This window comes from Acinonyx jubatus, chromosome A3 (genome assembly GCF_027475565.1).
Source record: "Acinonyx jubatus isolate Ajub_Pintada_27869175 chromosome A3, VMU_Ajub_asm_v1.0, whole genome shotgun sequence".
Taxonomy (NCBI): Eukaryota; Metazoa; Chordata; class Mammalia; order Carnivora; family Felidae; genus Acinonyx; species Acinonyx jubatus.
Window position 1 is genome coordinate 11,023,526 of NC_069388.1, and position 25,817 is coordinate 11,049,342.

The window sequence follows — 25,817 nt, forward strand, 5'->3', positions numbered from 1 at the left end:
GGAGAGTAGCGGGCCAGGTCAAGTAAGATCAGTGAGGTACCCTAGCAGTTTCCCCTAGTGCTAGATGGGGCAGCATTGCACAGCAAGTGGTCTCAGATCAGTTCTGTGCATGGCTTTGGCCATCACTCCTGGAATGAATAGCTCCCAGGCTCTCACCCAGATACTTAGAAGCACCGTATCTCACTTTCATAAGCCCTTTTCCCACGTCAGCAGCTAGAGTCACCTGTGCTATTGACAACCAAGTTTGCAGGGCCTACCAAAACTGCTTAACTTTAGGCCATCACTCTTTAGAATATCAAGGAGTTCCTACGTCCACTTTATTGTTTAATATGGATCAGAAGCAGCTTTTGTCCTGGAAGTAAGAAGCTGAGACACAGGCCTGCTATCTTTGTTCTCTTCTCCTGGCCTCAGTCATTCATTTCCACAACTCCTTGGGGAAAAAGCACAAGAAACCTGCTCCTGTAACGTGGGTTACCGTATTTCACAGTTAAAAAGTAAGGGCTATCCTAATTTTGCATTTGGTAAATAATACCATCCTTTTATGATAAACTAAGAGTCTTTATCAGAGATTGCGGACTGCTGAGTAAATCTGCCCTGCAGAGGGTTTTGTCTGGCCCGCATAAACTTTGCATACATACTGTATATATTCTATGTATATACATCATAGCCAGAGATACAAAGATTCCACACATCTGTGATTTCTGAGAATTATAGACTCGCAGGCAACAATCAGCTGGAGAGTGGAGGATCTTTTGACATGGCATGTACTCAATTTGCCCCAGATACTCACCAAATCTTTGCTTTTAATTTTGTACATATTTAGAAGTTAGGCAGACTACCTTCCATCTCATGAAAATGTTGTTTAGTAAGTAAACATAAAAGCACCTACAATTTGTACTGCCATAAAATCCTGGAATAAAATAGATTAAATCAAAGTAGAAAGAGTAAATTGAAGGGGAGAAGTGGGGAGTTGTTTGGTGGGTGTTTCAGCCATGTGGGATGGGGGCTCCAGGATCTGTTGCGCAGCGTGTGCGTGTGGTTGACAATACTGTATTGTATGCCTGAAAGTTATTGAGGGGTAAATTGTGTGTGTGTGTGTGTGTGTTTTGCCACCATAAAAAGAATCAATGTCGTTTACTGCATTAACCGAAGTGAAAAAAAAGCACATAATAATGCAGAAAAAGCACTTGACGAATTCAACCAAAGCTTAGCAAACTATACACGGAAGGAAAATTCTTTAATCTGATAAAGGGAATCTCCGGTAAAGCAATAACAAGTAATACTGGTCAAATAGTCACGTTTTTCACCTGATTGTGAAGCAGATAAGAATGCTCACTATTCCACTTTAATTCAGTATTGTATTTGGGGTCCTTGGCCGGTAAAGCAAGAAAGAAAAATAACAGGTTGGATAAGGAAAAAAGGACAGGGGAGGGCAGAAGGTTGGGACTTAAGCTTGAAGATATCAAAGCAAGCCAAACCGCAGTATATCATGTATACAACACTATAAGAAACGTTTTTTCTAAATCATCAATTTGTAAGAGAAACTGACAGACTACAAAGTTTTATCTTGCTAAACTACAAATATCTCACTTTGATATTAATCCGAAATGTTTAATAGAATGACCCTTCCCCACATAATTAAAACAATTTACATTTTAAACACTTACTTCGGTAGCAATATAGTCTATCCTTTGAAGCAGAAAAAAGACCCAAACAATGTCTTGGCAAACATCAAACTGACCTTAAGTATATCATCTGTGATCAATTTAGTAAAACTATGTTTACAACACTTTTCCAAGCATCAAAACGGACGATTTAAAGTACTTTTTGATTGAGGGAGGTGGACAAAAAAGGACACACGATCTATCAAAACGCAAAGCCCTGTCACTTAACATTATAACTCACACGTTCAAGACCTCATCCGAGTGCTAAAAACACAAGACAGATCTCAGAAACAGTAATATGACTGAAAATGACAGCATCCAATACGTTACGACAACAAAGCCCCTTATATAAAGGAGTTGAGGTATTCAGGCTCTTCCATACATTCCTGGGACAAAAATGCAAATAAATGTATCTTTTGGGTAACACAGCCATCTTCCTCGGGTCAGACTCTCCCATCCACCTCAGTACTGCGGAAATGCACCATCGATTTTGGCAGCCCAGGCCATAAGGCCCCCCACAACATCTTGAACTGTGTAAGATTCTAACTCCCGGACTGCTGTCAAGGACTGCAGGATCTTCACGGCTTTCTGGGAGTCATTGCCCAGTTTGCAAATCACATAAACCGGGAAAGCTGCCCCTTCCTGTGTGCCCTGCTTCCCTTCCCGGATAGCTTCTCCTAAGAGTTCCAGGCTCTCTGCATCCCTCCGTTCCAAACGTTTCAAAGGGATGTGTAAGGCATGAGGCAAACGACAGATGTCCACCTCCACTTGAGGCCTAACGTCCAGCAACAGGTGGGGTGAGCCGGAATCCAGAAGTCGCTTATAGTCGGTGACTGAAACTCGCTCCTCTGGGCTCAGCAACCGCAGAGAGCGGCACTTATCAGTGGCTGAGGAGCCACAGAAGGCTTCGTAGTCCTGCAGGGCAGTCACTGTGGGCCGCTCCCCACAAGCTGCACAGTCAGGCCTGCGGCCCCGAAGCTGAATACAACGAAAATGGCCTCTGAGCGCATCAAAGATCAACAGGCTGCCGCTGTAAGACGGGCCCAGGCCTGCTGCGATCTTCAACACTTCCAGCGCCTGCAAGCAGCCCAGGACCCCAGTTACGACACCGAGCACCCCGCCATCCGCGCAGTTGGTCACCGTCTCCGCTGGAGGTGGCTGAGGGAATACGCAGCGGTAGCAAGGCCCGCCGTCATAGTGGTAGACCGTGATTTGGCCCTCAAAGCGCAGGGCGCTGGCTGACACGAGAGGCCGGCCGGCTAGCACACATGCGTCATTAACCAGGTAGCGAGTGGGCACGTTGTCAGAGCAGTCAGCCACCACGTCATAGCGGCGGACTAAGTCTAGCGCCGTGGCTGGCGTAAGCGCCTCTGCATAAGGCACGCATTCCACCGCCGAATTGAGGCGGCGCAGCGAGGCGGCGGCCGAAAAGACCTTGGCCTGCCCGGCCAGTGCCTCGCCATGCAGCACCTGGCGGGCCAAGTTGCTCATTTCTACTACGTCGTAGTCCACAAGGCCAAGGCGGCCTACGCCGGCCGCTGCCAGGTACTGCGCCAGTGGGCAGCCGAGCCCACCGCAGCCCACTACTAGCACCGATGCAGCGGCCAGGCGCAGCTGTCCCTGCACGCCCAGCTCAGGAAGCACCAACTGCCGGCTATAGCGCAAAATCTCATCTCGAGACAGGGAGGCCTTCGGCGGCAGGGGTGATACCGAAACCAGCCGCTCTGGCTCCTGCTCCGCCAAAATAGCCGCCGCCAGCTTCTGCTTCAGGAAACTCAGCTCCTCCTCGCGCTGGGCAACTTGAGCCTGCAAGGCGAGTACCTCCTCCCTGGAAGCCATGGCGCCCCTCCCGGAAGTTGTCCGAAGAGCATTTCCGCTTCCGGCTTGCCGTCTCCTAGCGACTGGAATAAACTAAATAATTTTACGGAGCTGGGGAAAAAAGCGAAAACTAGACATGCACTTCCTGAAGAAACCCTAAGATTCAAGTTTAAAGATTTATAGCTCCTGGATATTTCCAACGGAACCATGAGGAGGGCCTTAGGAGAACTAGAACCTGGCCACATGGACTGTCTCCCTCTTCCCGAATTTGGTACGGTCCGACCCGCCCCTTCCCGCGCCACGTGACGTCATTCCGTTTCCGGCGTCTCGCGCAGTTCCGCCATGGCCTCCGAGGAAGCAAGCGGTAGCCCTCGTAGGTCTCGGCGGGAGCCGGAGGGGCGCGTCCCGCGACAGGACAAGTATTCGGTGCTTTTGCCCACTTACAACGAGCGCGAGAACCTACCGCTCATCGTGTGGCTGCTGGTGAAAAGCTTCTCCGAGAGGTAGCGTGCCCTGCCGCCCTCCCTGAGGAATGAGATGAGCTGGCTTCGCCGGCCTGGGTGTCGGCAGTTGGCTGCGCGAGGAGTCCCTGCAGGCCTCCCTTCGGCTCTTGAGGGAAGCCTCGGGGAGAAGGCCACCCTGCGAGAAAGAGGCGGCGGATACTTCTGGGGTTCATTCTGTGTCTCGGGTTCTCATTCTTGCCCTTGGGTTTTATGAGACGTTCCTTTTATTGTACACTCCCATCCTCTGTCCCCCAACCCCACCCCACGCCCCTGGTTGTCTTTTTCTTAGTAGCGTTGTCCACCTTTTCAGTCGGAGCGAGGTTGAAAGCTTGACCTCACTCCTACTTTTGGGTGGTCAGGATGCGGCAGGAGCCGGGAGACTAACCGAGCACGCTCACTCCCGCCCCCGTGCTGAGTGCTTATGTAAGCATGAGGTTTGATCTCTGTGGGTTAGGGAGCTGCTGCTGGCCTGGGCAACTTCGTTGGTCACTAGTGGATGTTTGGTGTGGTTGCTAGAAACTGGGGTTTTTAGAGTTTGAATTTGAAAGTGTTATACAATGTTTTTAAGATTTCGGAAGATCCTGGTATCAGTATGAAGTAGCTTGTTTTAGATCCAGTGGGATCGCGTATAGATGAAGATCTTTCTGTATCAACACATACAAACTTCGAAAATTAAGTAACTTTCTATATGGCTGTGTTATAATTTAACCAGGTCATCTCCGTGAACACAGATTATTTCTAGAGCTTTCTTGTTTTTCTTTTTTGACTTTTGTTTTACGAATGAAAACAGGTACTTTGTTCACACCATATTGTCCAGCATTTAGAAGAGCGCTTGACACACACTGAATGCTCCTTTATTAAATGACTGTTACAGCAAACATGCTCATACTTTTACTAGTGTACTGGGGATAAAGTCTTCAGGATGGAATTACTGGGTCAACTGATGTGCTTAAAATGGACAGTTATTCCCTCTCCTGCTTGCATGGTCACCCTTGCTCTCTCTCAAAAAAAAAAAAAAAAAACAACAACTAAAAAAACTAAAAAAGCTTTAGGGGCACCTGGTGGCTCAGTCGGTTGGGCATCTGACTTCAACCCAGGTCATGATCTCGCAGCTCTTGACTGCCACCCCCATACCTGCCCTCAGTGCAGAGCCCACTTTGGATCTTCTGTCTCCCTCTCTCTCTGCCCCTCCCTCTGCCTCTGCCTCTCTCTCTCTCTCTCTCTCTCTCTCTCTCTCAAAAATATAAAAATCAACAAATTGCTCGCAGAAAAAATGATCGTACCACCTTAGGACTAGCATTATTTGGAGAGTGCCTGTTTCCCTATCAACCAGCCAACCTGAGTTTTATCAAACTTAACGTTTTTGAAAATGCTAATTGGTGGAAAATATTGCTTTTTTTTAAAATTTATTTTATTTATTTTGAGAGAGAGAGAGAGAGAGAGAGAGAGAGAGAGAGAGAGAGAATCCCAGGCAGGCCCCACACTGCCAGCACAGAGCCCAACGTGGAGCTCAGACTCACGAATCATGAAATTACCTAAGCCGAAATCAAGAATCAGACGCTAACCGACTCAGCCACCCAGGCGCCCTGTAACTAACTGTCTTAATGTACGTGGCTCCTTGCAGTTTTTGTACTCATATCTTTTTCTTTATTTTTTATTTTGGTTTTTACAACCACTTTGCAAATTAGAGAAATTATCTTAATATAGTTGATCTTGTTTATTTTGTCTTCTGATTCTCAAATATTTTTTACTTTAATCTGAGTGATGTTTAATGAAGGAAACAACTATTTTCAGATATGGTCAGATTACTTAAAGGGAGTTTAGCTTGATTCCTTTAAACTACCCTTACCCTCAGGTGTTCTGGGCACTTTGAAATGAGAGAAAGGAATAATTTGCTTATGAATGACTTCATTTCTTTAGGAAGTATATCTCTTTCAGCATATCAACTGGAATGAACATCTTAACAGGTTTTGGCTTGTTAAGTACTAAAGCACCTAGGGGAGAAGGCTTAACAGATGGGCTGATTTTACCCTTCTTTTTGGATTTTGGGGCTGACTTTTGAAAGCCTTTTAACAGAATGAATGTTTTCTTGCTGATTTCCTTACATATGTTTATTAAGACCAAGAGGAAACAGTGTTGTGGGGGTTTGGTGTGCTTCCTTTACTTTGTCTTTAAGTTTCCCAATAAAGTTATCCAAAAAAAATCCAAAAGGGGGGTGGAGGAAGATGCAGTGATCACATGTACATCCAAGTATTGTGTTGCCTTATTTTTAGAATAGAAACTGTAACATAAAGTTAATGGAGAGCCAGCAGAGAGATTTTAATTTTGAAGCACGTTAAAATCTTATGTAATTTTCTGTGCTCTTTCTAATGACGTGAGATAATGGTACAACTATTTGAAATAGTGGTGTAAAGATTATGTCACCATTTTAAAGAGGGTTTTTTAACAGATGAAATCCTATTTGTTCCTGATTATGTTATTTAAACTTATTTGGGATTAAATTGAAAAGAATATTCAGTCTAAGGTGGCTCAATGGGTTGTGGCCAACTCTTGATTTCTGCTCAAGTCATGATCTCGCGGTTTGTGTGTTAGAGGCCTGCTTGGGCCTCTGCCTCCATGCTGAGTGCGTGGAGTCTGCTTGGGATTCTGTCTTCTCTTCTCTCTGCTTCACCAGCACCCCCCCCCCCCGCCCCAATGCACACTGTCTCTCTCAAATAGAACATTAAAAATAAATAAAAGAATATTAACTCAGCAACTCAGTCAACTTGAGATATCTTTTTTTTTTTTTTAAGCATTTTGTTGTTTTTTTTTTTGAGAGACAGAGACAAAGCGCCAGCCTGGGGAGGGGCAGAGAGAGTGGAAGACACAGAATCTGAAGCAGGCTCCAGTCTCTGAGCTGTCAGCACAGAGCCTGACGTGGGGCTCGAACTCATGAACCGCAAAATCATGACCTGAGCTGAAGTCAGACGCTCAACTGACTGAGCCACCCAGGCGCCCCTTGAGATATCTTTTAAATGTACTTTTGAAATATTTTTTATAACTAAGACTTGATGCTAAGGTTCTATAATACCACTTCCAAAGTAGGTAAGTAAAATTTTATGATATCCTATGGTATATAATGGACGGATGTATATGTAATCGCTGTGAGTTTTTAAACTAAAGAGTGTGTTTTTGATTTGAGAATTTTTTTTTATCTCAGGACTTCATTGTAATGTTTTTATCCATAGGCTGCCGAGTTTGGAGGTAAAGTACTAAATGTTTGATATTTGTTTCATTTGGTAATTGAAGTTTTCTTTGGTGATTAATATGACATAAATTCCCACTTATATTGGTGAGGAAATAGTAATTTTAAAGTTATTTTTTAATTGGAGAGTATTGTCTCTGCAAGCAATACAAACTTTTTTTTTTATTTTAGTGGAATCAGCTATGAAATTATAATCATAGATGATGGAAGCCCAGATGGAACAAGGGATGTTGCTGAACAGTTGGAGAAGATCTATGGGTCAGACAAAATTGTAAGTCACGTGAACATTCTTCTGTCACATTAGTTGTGTTTGTAGGGGAAAGATGAGAAATGACAATACTTAAAGTCAATCTGTTTTTCTAGAAACTGAAATGAAAAAGAACATCTTGCTTGAGTTTTTCCATGTCTTTGGTAAATTGGGTCAGTAGCAATTTTACAGCAAAATAGTGAGCCTTTGGATAAAGTCTGTTTTCAGAACTTACTCTGCAGATGAGTTTTCTTGAAGGGCAAAATTAAAGCATGATATTGACAGGAATATTAATGGAACTGGATTGCAATTAGTAATATGTGTCATGATCTTTCTTGCTCCCCTTTTTTGCAACTATAAAAGCTTATAGCTGGGAAACGTGATCGTTTCCATGTGAAGTTGGCATCTTTCTATTTGTCAGAGCACGTGGCATCTTTCTTTGTAGAACAATCATCTGGGAGTAGATTGACTCTCTGAGTCTTGAACTTTATAGAGTTTCCCACTGTACTTTAAAGGGTGTTGTTTTTCTGTTGGAGTAACTTAGATGTAGAATTCATTTTATAATGGCTTTATAATTTTTATTTTTTATTAAAATGTTTCTTTTAATGTTTATTTTTGAGGGATAGAGAGAGGCTGAGTGTGAGCAGGGGAGGGGCAGAGAGAATCTGAAGCAGGCTCCAGGCTCCAAGCTGTCAGCACAGAGCCTGATGGCACAGAGCCTGACAGGCAGGGCTCAAACTCAGGAAGCTCGAGATCGTGATATGAGCCAAAGTTGGACACTTAACTGACTCAGCCGCCCAGGTGCCCCTATAATTTTTATTTTTGACCACTGGTTTATTTTTATAATGGTTTTTATTCATAAGTGTTTGAATACACTTGTGAGCTCTACTTTAGGTAATTTTGGGGTCCAAGCAGACAGTTGAATCCAGATTTAAACACATTCTGAGCATTGGGTATTTTAGAATTTGTATGGACCAGAGTTTCTCAGTCTTGGAACAATTGACATTTTGGACCTAATAATCCTTAGATGTGGGGGACTGTCCTGTATGTTACAGGACATTTAGCATCATCCCTGGACTCCACCCACTAGATGCCATTAGCAGCCCGTCTCCCCAGTGTGGCCACCAAAAATGTCTTTGAGTATCATCAAATGACCTCTTGTGGGCAAAATTGTCCACTCCTCCCAAAAGAGAACCATTGGTATAGATATAAAGAAAGAGGTCTCCTGGAGAACCTTTGTTGATATTTTCATCTTAAGAAATAGCAATTAAGCATTATAAAAAAAACTGTCGCAGGGTACACAAGTTGGAGGAGATATTGGTTGATGGATGGGAAGCATTTAAGGGGAACATGTTCCTCTTACACACATAGTAAATCTCTCCTATGCTAGTTATTCTTTCCATATCACATCTGGGCAACTCAAAGATCTATCACCCTTCCAATCCTCCTCCAGATGTACAGGAAGAGATTAAAAGTTGACAGATTTCCAGCCTTCTGTCAGTGACTTCTTATGATGCTAGGTTCGTTTTTTTGGCCACAGTCCCCCAGTTTTTCTTTTACAAGTTCTGGGCCAAAGCCACTAAATCACATGTTACATGTAGAATACTCTGAGTTAGGCACTTCTGTTTAAGCCAGGAATATCAACCTGACGATATTTTGAATACTTTTGCCATAGAACTTCAGCCTTGAGGTATAATTGATTGATCTTAGGGTATGTCTACTAAATTGACCTTTTCAAATGCTAAAACAATATGGCCCTCAAAGAGTTCCATTTTTCCCATCAACCAATAAAATTCAAAATAATGAGGGGCGCCTGGGTGGCGCAGTCGGTTAAGCGTCCGACTTCAGCCAGGTCACGATCTCACGGTCCATGAGTTCGAGCCTCGTGTCAGGCTCTGGGCTGATGGCTCGGAGCCTGGAGCCTGTTTCAGATTCTGTGTCTCCCTCTCTCTCTGCCCCTCCCCCGTTCATGCTCTGTCTTGCTCTGTCCCAAAAATAAATAAAAAACGTTGAAAAAAAAATTTTTTTTTAAATAAAAAAAATTCAAAATAATGAGAAAAAAACTGCATTCACTATTACGATTTTCTTATAGTTCCTTTGTTATTTTATGATCTTCAAATCATTTAAACTAGAAAAATTGCCCTTTTTTCCCCCTCAACAATATCAGGCCATGCCAGGCAACAATAATGGCCCTTCTTGCTTTTAAGTGACAAGTGCCACAAGTTTACTTGGGAGAGAAGATGGAGAAGGATTATTATTGAAGCTATTTTACAATATCTCAAAACATTAAGCACCAGATGCTTTGTTTGCTGGTCTTTCAAACTGGCTGGAATGAATGTTTCAGAAAATGAAGGAAGTTTGTTTGTTTTTTAACTCTATGTGAAGAAACTGAGCCAAGAGGTTAAGTCACTTCCAATGTCATATAGCTAATAAATAGCAGAGGTGGGACCATACAAAAGTAGAAGCACATACCTTGAACTGTTAGTGATGGTTATATAGGTCAGGGAGAGCTGAGGTTGTGGAGGGCTTCAGCCTTTCTGTGTCGAGTGCTTACATGACATTTGATTTACATCATCTGTTTCAGCCTCCAACCTGAGGTCAGATTATATCACCTATATTATTCCATAGTTTAGTATTTTTACAAGTTCTGATAATGTAATGCATGTTCATTACTTTTAAAACATCAAATATAACTAGGATTGAGAGGTTTGACTACTTAAAAATACCAAAATATTACCTCTGACAAAAAGATCAGTATCCTAATGAGATGTACAAAACCATAATTCATAAGTACTATAAACAGCCAAAAATGGAAAAAATAAAATGAAAAAAAAAAGGAGCCTCATTGATAGTACGGAATTGCAAAACAGGAGGAAAGTACAATTATTAGCCTTTTTTTTTTTTTAGTTTATTTTGAGAGCGCGCGCGCGCGAGAGAGAGACAGAGCACAAGTGGGGGAGGGGCAGAGAGAGAAGGAGACACGGAATCCGAAGCAGCTTCAGGCTTCCAGCTGTCAGCACACAGAGCCCGATGTGGGGCTCGAACTCAAACCGTGAGATCATGACCTGAGCCGAAATCGGACGCCCAACCGACTGAGCCACCCAGGCGCCACTACAATTAGCCTTTCTTAGCTGAAGATTTATTTTCATTATGGTAAAAAAAAAAAAAAGTCCACTCAAATACTGTTGATCCTGGTTTTTCTAAAATGTCAAGATTTTCTATAGTAAAAATTTTTTAGAAAATAAGTTTTTTACCAAATCGTAGGGTCACATGAAGTATCTTATAAGCAGTTGTGGTGAGCATTCATCAGTGTGTGTGCCCAGCCCTCCTGCACGTACTTTCTGTGAGTTCACACTTGTCCTGATGCTGTGAGATAAGCTCTGTTGTGCCCTTTACTGCTTTGAGCCATCCTCACTGATGTGAGGGGGCAGAAAAGGAAGGGGGTGGAATTAAGGATTTGAAAGTACACCACACTAAATGAAACATTGTGAACTTTTATTACCTAAGAAATGAAAAAACTACATTGTTGTCAAATGAAAAAGTTACTGATAAAACTGAAGTTGCCGTTTATGAACCTCCTAGTCCCTTCCCCAGGGGAGACTTCTGTCAGCAGTTTGGTGGGGGTGGCCTCAGACCTTTGTGCATGTGTGCGCATGGGTCTACATGTGGAGAACTGGGTAAGGTGGTGCTTTTGTTTTTTTAACATAGATGTAATCTTCCTGCATTATTCTGTTGATTTTAATTATAGCTTGGAGATCTTTTATTACTAAATTTTCTCATTCTTTTAACTGTAGCACAGCATTCTTTCATATGCAGCGTGGTTTATGTTTTATAAACACTTGAGAAAAGACTTTTTTAGCAGAAACATAGGATTATAGAAGATCTAAGGTGAACTTTTATTTTTTTTAATGCTCATTTATTTTTGAGAGACAGAGCACGAGTGGGGGAGGAGCAGAGAAAGAGGGAGACACAGAATCCGAAGCAGGCTCCAGGCTCTGAGCTGTCAGCACAGAGCCGGACGGGGGCTCGAACTCACGAGCTATGAGATCATGACCTGAGCTGAAGTCGGACAATTAACTGACTGAGCCACCCAGGCGCCCCTCCCTGTTCAGTAAATTTTAATTACTGTACATGATTGATTGAGTGTCTAGTTCTCCTGTAAGAGCTCATCAAGCAGAAGTGTATTTTATCTTTGTTCCTCCCCAAGACTTGCATGCAGTTTGCATGTAGTAAAAAGTACTACAATCTGTCCTGGTTGAATTGAACTGAAAATACTCTGTTTAGAGATTTGCAGTCTGAGGCAGCCTGCTTATAGACTGGCAAATGCAGAAGGGGACAAGATAGGCTCAGTAGTGAGTCTGCTTGAGCCCTGTAAGAAACAGTAAGAAAAAATACAATTTTTTTTGTTAGGAATATAACCCTAGGGGCACCTGGGTGGCTCAGGTGGTTAAGCATCCAACTCTGGGTTTTGGCTCAGGTCATGGTCTTGTGGTTTGTGAGTTCGAGCCCCACATGGGGCTGTCTCCTATCAGCACAGAGCCCACTCTGGATCCTCCTCTGTCCCCTTTCGCCTTACCCCTCCCCCGCATGTGCTTTGTCTCTCTCAAAAATAAACATTAAATATATATGTATGTATGTGTATATATTTAGGAATATAACCCTAAAGTCATGTAATTGTGGCATTAGAGAATGTAATGAGGTTATCCAAGGATAAAGTCAGGATAAGTTGATGGAGTGATGTCAGCATTTAAGATCATAAAAGGAGTTCAAAGAAAGGAGTATAAATACCCTTTCAGCCAGGGATTCAACTTTTAGGGTGCTAATTGCAGAAATAACTGGACCTTGGGACACCTGGGTGGCTCAGTCAGTTAAACATCTGACTCTTGATCTCTGTTCAGGTCATGATCTCCTGGTTCCTGAGATCAAGTCCTGCCTAGGGCTCAGTGCTGATAGCATGGAGCCTACTTGGGATTCTCTCTGCCCCTTCCCCACCCCTTTTCACTCAGTGGTGCGCTTCCATTCATTGGTGCACTCTCTTTCTCAAAACAAGTAAATAAACTTTATATAAAAAAGAAAACGGGGCGCCTGGGTGGCTCAGTCGGTTAAGCATCCGACTTTGGCTCAGATCATGATCTCACAGCTAGTGAGTTTGAGCCCCGCTTTGGGCTCTGTGCCGACAGCTCAGAGCCTGGAGCCTGCTTCAGATTTTGTGTCTCCTCTCTCTGTCCCTCCCCTGCTCACGCTCTCTCTCTCTCAAAAATAAACAAACATTAAAAAAAAAAACAGGACCTATACAAAAGGATATATGTACAAGTGTCTTTGTTGTAGGTATATTTGTAGTGGCAGATACCTGGAACCAACCTGAATGCCATTAACTAATGAATGACCATATATTGTCTAACTTGTAATCTTAAGCCTGTGTTTTTGTAATTGAGAAAAATAAAAAGGAAAACAAATCAAGAACTAAAAACTAAATCATTAAAATCACAAAAGGAATTGGGGAAACAAATGTGGCTATCAAATATTCCAAGAAGATATGGAATAAGTGGGTTAAATCCTCAGTTTTCCTAGGGATAGGAACCAGTAGATGTTGTTCAAAATGCTAAGTAATAGATATAACATATTGTTTACATACTGTTTTCTGGTGGATAACTCCAGGAAAAAAAAATGTTTAAAATTTGGCCTGCAGTGTTGGGGTGAAATTTTCCAAGCTGTTAAACTATTTGATTTGTTATTAAATACTAAGCACTTTTTCACTTTGGCAAAAAATGTTAAGCATACTTTGCTTTAATGTCTAATATAAGGTCTAACATATGGAACTATGTTTCTGTTAAAAAGGGTAAGTACCTATAAAAAAATAATTTTTAATAGTTTTGTGTGTTTGTGTGTGTGTGTGTGTGTGTGTTAAAATGCTGTTTCTTATTCTTGTAGCTTCTAAGACCACGTGAGAAAAAGTTAGGACTGGGTAAGTATAACCTCTCACCCCTCATACCTGCTCCTTGCCTTGGTAAGGTGACCCAGTATGTGTTTTCCCAATTTGGAACAGGGCCAAAATACAGTGTCCTCCTGTAATGGTTTTTAATGTTCTTAGTGACATTGAAATGGTTTAACTTGAGTTGTCTCTATCTGTCAAAGCCCAGTTGGGAAAGCAGAAACCACTGTCAGTCTTCCAATGTAGGGAATTTAATACGAAGAATCTGGTTACGCAGGTGAAGGAATGCTGAGAAGCCAAATGGAACTGTGAAGCTACTCAGACTAGTAACAGCTAGTGGTTGCTACCACCCCTCGAAAGAAGCCACAATAGGAGATGGTGCTTTTGGAGCCCAGGAACCCCAGGTTATTTAGAAGGGGTTGGAATAATGGAGTGGGGGCTACCTGGCAGGAGCTGGAGCCATGGGGATACCCAGTCAGTGCTGGGATGCAGTGTAAGAGTGGGGACACACTTCGACTTTTCCTTTTCTCTCCTGGCAACTATCCCCTGGTGTCTCCCAAAGCGATTTGGCAGCCAGTTGACAAGAGCCCTTGGGAACTGTAGTTCCATGGAGTGTAGAACAGAGAAGGGGTCCGAGAGCAAATGTGTTGCGACCAGCACACCACTTTAGCTCTAAATCTTTGAGTATTTTTTTAGAAGTTGTAAACAGTTACTCTTTGTTTTTAAAAAAGAAAGCTTTTCCAGCTTTTAATTATAGGAGGTTATAGAAAATCTCAGATGAACTTGGTCCTTCCGAGATGAATATCTGAATGCCTTTATTTCTTTTCTTTTGGTTATAGTTGCTTATATTGGGAAATAATAATAATTTTATTAAAAAATTGAGGGAGCATGGAGGAAGCACAGTTCTTTTTTGTTGTTTTTTAATGTTTATTTGATTTATTTTAGAGAACAAGAGAACACAAGCAGGGGAGGGGCAGAGAGAGAGGGAGACACAGAATCCGAAGCAGGCTCCAGGCTCTGAGCTGTCAACACAGATCCCTTGGGGGTCAAACTCACGCACTGTGAGATCATGACCTGAGCCAAAGTTGGATGCCTAACTGTCTGAGACACCCAGGTGCCCTGGAAGCACAGTTCTTAAAAATCGAGTACTTGCTGTCCTGAAGACCCTTAGTTCTCTGGCATCATAAAGTATCTGAATATCTGAACCCAGAAGTTCTTTGGGATTGAAGTAATCTGGAAACTGCTGTGAAAGCAACCAGGAATTACTAACCAGTCAGTAGAAATCAAAAAAGCTGTGATGGTGACTTTTGAGCAAAGGAAGTTAGAACTGAGTTCGGCCTTGGGGCACCTGGGTGGCTCAGTTGGTTAAACGTCTGGCTTCAGTTCAGGTCATAATCTCATGGTTCATGAGTTCCAGCCTCGTGTTGGGCTCTCTGCTCTCAGCACAGAGCCTGCTTCAGATCCTCTGTCGATCCTCTGTCCTCTCTGTCCCTCCCCTACTCCCGTGCTCGCTCGCTCGCTCACTCACTCTCATAAATATTTAGAAGACTTTGCCCTTACTAAGAAGATACTGTGGTGGCTTGGACCTGGGGAATGCAGGAATCCTCAAATCCCAATGTACCCTTACTTGCCAGGTCCATAGGGAGTTTTTAGGCATGAGGGTGGCTAAATAATTCCTGGTTGTGCCTTTGATCCCAGACACCAGACCAGGGCTCTAGTGTATTAGGCTTATAGCGTAGAAGACATTCATTGGGTAGCTTTTATGAAGATGGGACTGGAGTGATGGGGAAGAGCAGAGGCAGGGCAGTACTCTCCAGGTCAGGATCCAAGTATTGGAAGATGGTGTCTGGGACTAAGGTGAAGTTGGAGATGAAAGAACGGACTCGAGGTGTTTTTTATTTTGAATAAATAGGATTTGACGGTAGTTTAGTTTTACCTCTGGAGAACTGGCGTATGCTTTTCAGATGCTTATTTTAATTTCTCGCCTGTTCACGAGTATACTTAAGCATTTCTGGTGATTTTCTTTAATGGGTATGTTTTTGTTTTTAGGAACTGCATATATTCATGGAATGAAACATGCCACAGGAAACTACATAATAATTATGGATGCTGATCTCTCACACCATGTAAGTGGTATCTTTTTTTGTTAGCTATTCATGATAGGTTAAGCCCGTTTTACTGACTTCATGTTTATTTTTTCTTACTTTCAGCCAAAATTTATTCCTGAATTCATTAGGTAGGTATTTCTAATATTTGAAAAAATTCTAATCCAAATCATTTATGTTGATTTTGGACTTCTTTTCATTTTTTTCATTCTTTACTAATTAAAAACGGACATGCTATTTTGTTTGCTGTCAAAATGGATACCAACATATAGATTTGCGGCTCTTGACTATAGATATGTGACTGATATATTTTAGGAACTAAGCAACAGATAATTCCTTTGTTATCTAAATTCTTCCAGAATATGGGAAAAGATGGAAGGTGACTTTGTTAAATGGAATTAAGCCCTGCATTGTAAGGGTGAAACACCATGAACAAATAGGGTTTATTCCAAGAATGCCAGGATGGTTCATCATCAGGAATTCATCAACATAATTTATCACATTAACAAAGCATGATTGAGTCTGTAGATGCTAAAAGGTATTTGATAAACTTCCTGGGTCACCTCTAATGAAAACTTGAAAGTAGAAAGAAAAGGAAACCACTTAAACTTGATGAAGAAAATCCAGTCCTAACACAAACATCTTACTAATGGGTGAAATGTTGAATCATTAATAAATGCATCAAGTTAGGCATACCAGCTGTTACTATACATGGATATTTTAAGTGATATATTAAGCATGTAGTATAAATATTGATAAAGGATACAAACTTGTATTTATTTGCAGGTAGTATAGTTGTATTCTTAGAAAATCCAAAACAACATGAAACCTCTCAGAATAAGAATGTGGAAGCTGTGCTCAGTGTAAGCTGAATATACTAAAACAAAATTAGGTAACGTTTCTCCCCTGTTTAGATCACTTCAGGCTCTTTTTTTGCCCTTCAAACTGCTGTGTGATCTGGCCCCTCTGCCCCTCTCCTTTGCCTAAAATGTTCTTTCCTTTCTCCTTCATAGCCAACTATTCTCATCCTTTGATCTCTGCATAAAGTCCCTTCAGAGATACCCTGTCTGCTTATATGTTTAATACCCAAAAGCCCCTTTGACCTGTGAAGGAAATGAAATCAGGGGAATAGAAAATTTGTGAAAGACAGAAATGGGCTATATGTAGGAGAAAGCCCAATGGCTGATAAACCCAAGAGAAGATACCCTGGCATGTTGTCAGGGAAATGCAATTGAAATAACTGTGGTAGTATTTTATTACCTGTTAGTTAGTCATAATTACAAACTTAAAAGAGCAGCACATCTAGTGCCAATAAGATGGTGGGAAGTGGACACACAAATATTGCCGGAGAAATGGGAGTTGCTACAACCTTTTTGGAAAGTAATTTCTGGTGATACCTGTTAGAAAGACTCCTAAGCTTTATTTTAGCAAATCTGTTAGGTTCCACTTTGGGTCGTCTAAGCACCAGGATGTACATTTATAAAAACATTGCCACACTTGATTGTGGTTGTGTTGTTGGGGGTGGGGAAACCCACCATGAAAACAACCATATAAGTATGTGGGTTCAGTGTTCTGTGGGACATTTTTGCAGCTATTGGAAAAAATGGGGAAATTCTCTGTTGACCTATAGGGATGTCCATGGTTCCATTATGTATGTTGTTAATGGACACAAGGCAGTTGCAAAATGTACTTTTTTGGGTTCCAGTTTTGTTAAAGCAACCAGAAAGCCTGGAGTTCTGTGTGTCTTTATCTTTCTGCAAAGAGAAAAGTCTGGAGGGTTACCAGACTGTTTTAGCACTGTTTACTTCATGGGGCCGAGAACAGAAAGGAGAGAGATTACATCTTAGGATGGTTTCACATGGTACAATCAGCAAGTACTAGTTTTTTAGTTTTAGAAGTTAACAAAGGGGAAAAAAATCAGAATTGAAATATTACATCAAAAGATTTCTTAGTGGTATAGTTCATGTTTTCTTGCCATTATATTTCCTGTGCAAGTCTTAAAAGTTCTTTTTGTATAACTCATGAAAATAACTATTGAAAGCTCAATAGCTTTTTCTAATTGACAACTGATTTTTTTCTATAGGAAGCAGAAGGAGGGTAATTTTGACATTGTCTCTGGAACTCGCTACAAAGGAAATGGAGGTGTATATGGCTGGGATTTGAAAAGAAAAATAATCAGGTATAGACATGTGCTATGGTTTCTCTCTTGTTTAGTGTAACTGGACATATGTTTGTAACAGGTATTTGGATTAAATCACCATGGTGCCTTGGGATTTCTGGGACCAGATTGTTAACTTCATGTATATGTATGTATGTATGTACATATGTATATGTGTATATATATAGTCATCTCAAATGTATGTAATCATTTCAAATAAATGAGACACTTCATGATCAGCTATTACTAAGCAGCAAAAGTAGTGAGGCTTTGGAGTCAGACCTGGGTTAAAATCCTGATTGTGTCATTTAATCCCTGTGTCACATAGCATATTGTACCTTTTCTAGCCTTACTTCCCTCATCATAAAATGGAAATGAAACATACTGTTTCAGTTTTCTATCACTGTATAACAAACAAACTGTGTCAAAGCTGAGTGACTTAAAACAACTATTTCTCCTCATTCTGTGACTTGGTTGATGGTTCCCCTGCTAGCTTCACCTGGGCTCATTCTTGCAGCTTCTTCAGCTGGAAGGTCAGGGTCAGGTAGGCTGAAAGATCCAAGATGGCCTCATTCCTGTATCCAGTCGTCGGGGCTGGTTGTTGTCTGGGGCATCTCACTACTGCACCTTCTGGAAAGCTTGGCCAGTGTCTTCACATGGCATCCTAAGGGCAGCATCCAAGAGTCCTAAGGCTGCAGCAGCAAGGCCTCCTAGTCCTAGGCTCTGGAGCTAACAGCATTCCTTTTTGGTCAAAGCAAGCCCATAATCAAGTGGTGAGGAAGGAGAATCCACTTCTTACTGATCTTCATCCACAAGGAATTTGTGAGCATATTTAATCTACATCACTTTTTTGTGCTTATTAGGAAGATGAGGTCAATTTTAATCCATAAAGGATCTATCCAGCTTACTATGTTACACATGACGACATAATTTTATACAAATTCTTACTAATGTTAGTGTTTTTTATCACCCTTTTCATCCCTATTGAAGATTCTGTTGAGTTCATCTCCGTTCTGCTTCTTAAATGTGGAACCTTGGGCAAGTCGTTTAAGACCTGTAGGACCCTCAGCCTTCAGTGAAATGAAGGGGTTGGATAAAGCAGAGAAAAAATCCTACACTATTTTTCCTGTTCGCTCTTTCTGTCCCGTGCGCGCACACACACACTATATACACCATTTGAATGGATCACCACATGTGGGGCAAAACCATCAGTATTTTCCACAGGCTCTCCAGATGATTCTGTTGTACAACCAACATGCAGAACAACAGATGAGTGAATTTGGTCATCAGAACTCTTATTTAAAATAAGGGAATCCTGATCAGATACAATTTACAGCTTTTAGTTGGATCATTAAGTTATATTGAGTTGTGTTTGTCATCACTTGTTAATGTCTGCACTGACTTAGTATATAAACTCCTGAGAAAGATTATGTAATCACTTGCCCAAGGTCTCATTTGTGTGATCCAGAATTAGAATTAGAATCCAAGTCTGTCGCACCCTTGCTGCATATTTTAAAAACAACCCCCCATTTAAAAATACATTATCTTGACCGGCACCCTGGTGGCTCAGTCATTTAAGCGGCAATGCCTGATTTTGACTCAGGTCATGATCTCAGTTCGAGAGTCCAAGCCCCATGTCAGGCTCTGCGCTGACAGCTCAGAACCTGCTTAGGACTCTCCCTCTCTTTCTGCCCTCCCCTACTCGCGTGCACACTCTTGCATGTGCATGCTCTCTCTCTCTCCCTCTCTCAAAAATAAATAAATAAACATTAAAAAAAAATACATTAGCTTGAATAGAGCTGCAAGTACATACGTATACATACACACATAAACATATACGCATGCTTTCCTTTGATTAAACCCATCTTGGGGAGGTAAACTGTGTCCTAGAATTTTTTTGTTATCTATTAGAAGCATCTTGAAAGGGAAAATGTTTTTGAAATTAGCCATTATCCCAGCTATATGACTAATCATGTTATTTGTATAAAAATAATCTTTCCGAGGGAGGGCCTTGGTAGTTAGTTACCTTGGCTTTGGAGAGAAACTGTTCTTTCCAGTTTGCCCCGGAAAACTTTTTTTTCTGAATCGGAGTTTATTAAAATAGCTGCAATAAAAAAGTCACTTTTTCCAAGGGCAAGTAAAGTCTTTTTGAAATGTTAATAATAGCTATTAGTAATAGCTTGAAACTGATACTTGGTTGTGTTGGAAGCACACATCCTGTCATTGTTGTAGACTGGATGTCTTTGCTAAAATTCATGTGTTTAAGTACCTTACCCCCAAAGCATTGGTATTTGGAGGTGGGGCCTTTGGGAGGTAATTTAAATATAGTGACCATGGGGCACTCATGGTAGGATTAGTGCCCTTTCAAGAAGAGACCAGAGAGATTGGCTTCTCTTGGCCTCCTCCCCTCAGCACATAGCATGAAGGCAGCCCTTTAAGCTAGGAAGAGGGTCCTCCTCAGGAACCAAGTCTGCTGCACCTTGATCTTGGACTTCCCAGCCTTCAGAACTGTGAGAAATGAATATAAGCCACCCAGTCTGCAGTATTTAGTTATAGTGGCCCAAGGAGACTGACACAGTCTCAGAATGAACCTTTGTTCAATTTCCACAGATTGCCAAAAACCAAAACCCTTTCCCACTTGTATACTTTCTTTAAAAAAAAAAAAAAAAAAAAAGCCATATTTATGCAGACTGACCTGTTGCATTACTTGAAATCCACAATCCCTTGTTGCTGATTAGAATCTGAAAAGGATACTCCAAATCCCTGATCCCTTTTGCTCTCTGAGAGATGGTCATAATTCTAAATAATGGCTGTTGGCAAATAGGCAAGTTGAATTTAAAATGTTACCTTTCTTACCTAAAATTTATAAGAATGATTGTTTTATAGGTACCCTCTACATGTCACATTTGAAAATAGAAGTCCCCATTTTCTGAAAAATGAGAATGTCAAATCTTTTACTGACTAAACTTTTTTATAAAATTAACATTGTTTTAAATGTTTATTTTTGAAAGAGAGGGCATGAGTGGGGTAGGGGCAGAGAGAGAGGGAGACAGGATCCGAAGCAGGCTTTGCACTGAGAGCAGAGAGCCCGATGTGGAGCTCATGAACCATGAGATCATGACCTGAGCTCAAGTCAGATGCTTAACTGATTGAGCCACCCAGGCACCCCTATAAAATTGACATTTTTGTGAAACAGTTGTATTTATGAAATTTGTGTAGCAATTTTAGCACTCTGATCTCAGATGTGTTTCTCTTGTTTAAAAAATGTATTTTATAAAGAAAATCTGATTGTTTTATTTAACAGCCGTGGGGCCAATTTTATAACTCAGATTTTGCTCAGACCAGGAGCATCTGATTTAACAGGAAGTTTCAGGTACAGTAAAAACTTGTAATTTTATATTTCCTATATAAACTTTCTTGCTATACAGTGGCTTATTTAGGAAATGCTTTTCATTTCTACCCCATTTTTCTTCTGGAACACACAAAGGCCGACTGAAGTTCCTTCAGAGTTGCTAATGAGGCCTAAGCATCTTCTTAAGGAAAAATGTGTACTTTCTAAAGAGCATCCAAGGCAGGGCTTAGGTTAGTGTGTTTGTTAACATTCTCACTGGTGCTCAGCCCCTTGGGGGCCCCCAGAGGGCCAAGGTGGTTATTCAACTGCTTATTCAGAACATGGCTGTCACTGGTGATGTGCTCCAAAGAACACGTCTACCAGCAATTTTCTGCAATTTATATGAATATTTATGGCACAGTCCACAGAAAAGTTTAAAGACTTCAGTTACCTTGTTCTCCATATGCTTTCAATTAAAAAGCAAGCCTTGTTTAATTGGAATAAAGCCTCCTGCCAGGTTGGGAAGGGGTAATTTTTGTTTGTTTTGGGGGGGGGTATGTTCTTAATTTTTGAACTGCTATAGTAGATGAACTGTTTCGTATGACCATGCCAAATGACTAAAGACTGCCACTTTTTTGTCTCTGAAGCTAGAAGATGTCTGTTCCTCTACTTTAAGGCCTAAACCTCATGCATTAGTTGATAATTTATATTACTTGATACTTGCTCTTTTCCATTAAATGTTGATTCTTTTTTTTTTGTTTTGTTTTTTAGTATTGACACTCTACGTTAAGCTAGGTTAAGACAGGAATTTAGGCATCACAGGATTGAGGCAGTCCTGGTAAGATACACCTATTACCAATTAAGGTCACAGTTAGATATGTATAATGGACAGATGTCCAGCCCAACTTTAGATGGGCTGCAGGCCAAACAGATCCCATCAAATTTACAGAGTAAGACAGAGGAGCTAAGAAGTCCTGTGGGTGAACCCAGTCACTTTCTTCAGGAACTCTCCCTTAAGTCCCCTAGAGGTACTTGAGTTTATCCCAGGGAATTTATTTAGTAGATCTTGGGAAATAGAAACTGGTCATAGGCATTTGTGAGGAAACACCTGTTAGTTACTGAGTGTGTTCTGCTTTATATTGTGGATTCATCATCATCTGTCAACTCTATTGTTGCAATATTTGGAACAGTTTCCCTTTGTTCAACCTGAAAAATAAATTTTAAGAAAATTTAAAAACTAAAAACAGTGGGTGGTTCTGCTTCAAGTGATTCACTTTACCCTATTTTTATAACTTCCTTAAAAGACACTAAGAATTCATTTTCAAAATTATTCTGAATTATTTACCAAATATTTCATGACCATTCCGGTTCAGGACAAGTGTCATAATCATCAGCTGTGACCACTTTTCTGCATACAGATGGCTAGTGAAAGTTTTAGGTTTTATAAATACCAGTGAACTTTTCAAAGATCAGGTTACATGTAGACAAGTGTATTTACCTAGGTGTTCATGTATATTTTAATTTCTCACAGGTTATACCGAAAAGAAGTCCTACAGAAATTAATAGAAAAATGTGTTTCCAAAGGCTATGTCTTCCAGATGGAGATGATTGTTCGGGCAAGGCAGTTGAATTATACTATTGGCGAGGTAGGCAACTGATGGTAAATAGTCCACTGTATTCCTTGTAAAGGAACAATAGGTTTAGACTTTTTATAATAAAAAGTTTAACTTGCACAACTACTGAATAAATGTGGAAAGCTTCCAGTTGTTTAGAATGTCCGTGCACTAAAGGATGAAAATTCATTTCACTTCCAAATTACTACCTACATTTGACCTAAGATGTAAAACCTTAATAGAAGGCAGCATTCTCTTTTAAGGGATTCAAAGCTACTGGTACCTTACTCATTTTGCCCTTTATTCTGGTCGCCCAGCCTTGTGGGATGAGTGTCTTTGCTCCTTTTCTTCTTGCCGTTGCCAGGAGCCACCCTAATGATGAATCCTTTTGCCATTTCCGAGGAGTAAATGAAAAGGACAGGAATATTTCCAGCCAGCTAGTGAGCTCTCAGGGAAGGCTCTCCTCACTTAACACTAATGTTTGTATTCATAGCAAGAAAATAGCTAACTAGATTGCCATTTCTCGTGTGGAAGTTCCAAGATTTTTAACTTAACACTAAAATAGTGACAGATAAATTTAATGGACTACTGAAAAATTGTACTTTTGGAGTATCCATTTTTCTTGAAGTACAGGCTGAAACTTTGGTAAACCAGCTTAATATTCAGGATCAGTGCTTTCAGACAGTTGTAGATTTGGTTCATATGACCGATTTTTACATAATGAAATGTTTAAAGATTTGGAGGTACACACAATTGCTGTAAGAATCCTCTAATTGTGAACTTACTTGAAGGACTTGGCTATCAGAAGTTAAATTTCATTTGTATTGTATTGGTGTATGCCTGCTATACTTCCTTTCTAATATTTTTGAAGGCTGACTTATCATATATATTTTTTTTAACTAGGTTCCAATATCTTTCGTGGATCGTGTTTACGGTGAATCCAAGTTGGGAGGAAATGAAATAGTCTCTTTCTTGAAAGGATTATTGACTCTTTTTGCTACTACATAAAAAGAAAGTAATTCATTATACTTATCATGTTGATTCATTTAAACATAAAAGAAGCCTGGTTGCTGATTTTTATAAAATGTACTCTTAGAGCATAAATCATAAGGTAAGGTAAATTTCATACAAATCTTTTTTCTGAGGAAACATTTTATATGTCAAATTAAATTAGAAAAACGAGCAGTGTTCTCAATTTTCACTTGCATTTTGCTGTATTAAGACTTGTAAATAAATGTATTTGTTTTTTGTTTTTTTTTTTTTTTTTATCCCAGAAAATACTGCTTTCATTAGAATATGAGTGCAGAATTTCTTACATGGGGAAGATTTTGAAGTATATAAAAACTGGATTCATAGCTCTTTGTAATAGTGTCAGAAGTAAGAAAAATGTTAATTTTATTCATGAAATGTATACGGCTGTTTCTGTATGAATGAACAAGTAGACACATCTGCCCCTTCTTAAAAAATGTATCTCAAATTTCTTAGATAAAATAATATATCCAGATCACAATTTTAGAATTTGGCCCTTTGTAGCTGTTGTGTTGATGAAGCATTACATCTGTCAAAGCAAGTCTATTTAAAATACATACTGTGAATTGGAAACTTGACATCAGTTGATGGCATAGTTTTTTTCTCCCCTATCCTGAGCAGTAGCTTCTATCAGTAAGAAAAGAATACTGATGACATATTAAGGTATCGATATTTTAATGACTTTTAAGACTTAGCTGCTATAGCACTTTTTAAACATCTTACTCTTACTAAGCTGTAAGTGTTCTGCCAGGTAAATTGCAGGCTAAGTTGTTCCTGAAAGCCAGCACGAATGTTCTGTGTACCTATCTTGTCTAACCTGGGTGTTTCAAAAACACGAAATTTCTAACTGTAGTATAGCTTATGGAACATACAGTATCTTTTAAGTTTGCAGGAAGTCATACTTTGAGCAAATAAGCTTAGAAACGAGTTGACTTGCAGATAAGAGACATCTCTAAGTTATTTAATAAGCATATTTATTGAACTGTATTCCTAATTACATTTTCCTGGCTTAATTTGGCTGCTAAAGAAACTCAGAGTCTGATTTTTCCATTGCATTTCTAACAGATACTACCAGAAATTAATACCAGGACATAAAACCTTTGGTGTCATTTTGAACATTACCTATTCCCATAATTGAATCCATAGGACACATTCCAATAGGGCCTCTACTATTCTGTTTCCCTTTTACACGGAGCTATGTAGCCAGCCAGCACACTACAGACCCACCTCCCTTGGGGAAGTGATGTCTCTTCGTCGTTAATAACAACTAGAAAGCTCATCACTGTTGGATGTAAAATTAGTTTTAAGCTAATGAAACACCGTACTTGCTGTTGTGGTTGAATGTTTAGAATCTCTTCTACTTCATCTAAACCCAGAGTTTTTATTGTCAGGTCTGTGGAGCAGAGATGAAGTAACTACCTCAGAACTCACTAGAGTAGATAGCTATCTTTTGCCTTTTTAATCTTTTTGGTTCTTACACCCAGTCATTACAACACTGTCACTATTGGAATTTATAGTAAAGAAAGTATTTGAGCAATGAAGACTTTTCATTACTTAGAAGTTATTTAGAAAATCTGGACTATTTAGATGCATTTTTTTTAGTAAATATGATGAGCACTAAAATATTCTTAAACATTTACATGTCAATCTAGCATCTCTTTTTACTTTGTAAATTAGGCCAAGGACGAAATCCAGATGTTTTCCCTTTGTATCTGTATTATCACTGTATGAAATCTAAGTATATCTAAGAAAAACTAAACTTGGGATAAAATTATTTTGCTTATTTGATGGTAGCTTTTGCCTGTATTCTGCAACATGTAATTAGGTTTTTCATCTTTGTTTCTCTAAATCAGATGCTTTGGCGCCCCTCCCCCACCCCCTTTTTTTTTTTTTTTTTTACTTTTCCAGCTATTGTTTTCCCTTGAAACATTGATTGGGCTTTTAAAGATATATTTTATTACAATTTCGGAGATGGGGTTGGATGAAATGGCTTGTTTAAGCCCGCTAACTGAAGTCTTCGACATTGAGCTATATATAACCACAATTTGTACTATTTTGAATTACGTGAGAATCTTTTGAGATGTTAGGTATGGTTTGAAACTATTTTAACTTGAAATTTAGAGAAACAGTCCAAGATCAACGTACTTACAGAGCAGACCTTAAGAGAACTGGC

At 40.2% G+C, this 25,817-nt stretch overlaps 2 protein-coding genes across 3 annotated transcripts; one reads left to right on the top strand and one right to left on the bottom strand.

The window, feature by feature from the left end:
• Positions 1-1,218: 1,218 nt before the first annotated feature.
• Positions 1,219-3,542, bottom strand: MOCS3 (molybdenum cofactor synthesis 3). The gene has a single exon (XM_015078397.3). The coding sequence runs from the start codon at positions 3,501-3,503 to the stop codon at positions 2,127-2,129; it is 1,377 nt and encodes a 458-aa protein (XP_014933883.2). The 5' UTR covers positions 3,504-3,542; the 3' UTR covers positions 1,219-2,126.
• A 252-nt stretch (positions 3,543-3,794) lies between these two features.
• Positions 3,795-25,430, top strand: DPM1 (dolichyl-phosphate mannosyltransferase subunit 1, catalytic). 2 transcript variants are annotated; one of them, XM_015078396.3, is made up of 9 exons: positions 3,795-3,985; positions 7,401-7,500; positions 13,408-13,441; positions 15,458-15,534; positions 15,619-15,644; positions 17,597-17,692; positions 20,976-21,044; positions 22,534-22,648; positions 23,519-25,430. In XM_015078396.3, the coding sequence occupies exons 1-9, from the start codon at positions 3,825-3,827 to the stop codon at positions 23,621-23,623; spliced, it is 783 nt and encodes a 260-aa protein (XP_014933882.2). In that variant the 5' UTR covers positions 3,795-3,824; the 3' UTR covers positions 23,624-25,430. The 2 variants fall into 2 exon arrangements, with proteins under 2 accessions (XP_014933882.2, XP_053055804.1); XM_053199829.1 differs by lacking the exon at positions 3,795-3,985 and adding an exon at positions 6,801-7,228.
• Positions 25,431-25,817: the final 387 nt, after the last annotated feature.

Coding starts and splice junctions, on each gene's coding strand:
- MOCS3 (XM_015078397.3), bottom strand. CDS start 3,503: ATGGCTTCCAGGGAGGAGGTACTCGCCTTGCAGGCTCAAGTTGCCCAG.
- DPM1 (XM_015078396.3), top strand. CDS start 3,825: ATGGCCTCCGAGGAAGCAAGCGGTAGCCCTCGTAGGTCTCGGCGGGAG. Junction 13,442..15,457: donor TGAGAAAAAGTTAGGACTGG/GTAAGTATAACC, acceptor TTTTGTTTTTAG/GAACTGCATATATTCATGGA. Junction 15,535..15,618: donor ATGCTGATCTCTCACACCAT/GTAAGTGGTATC, acceptor TCTTACTTTCAG/CCAAAATTTATTCCTGAATT.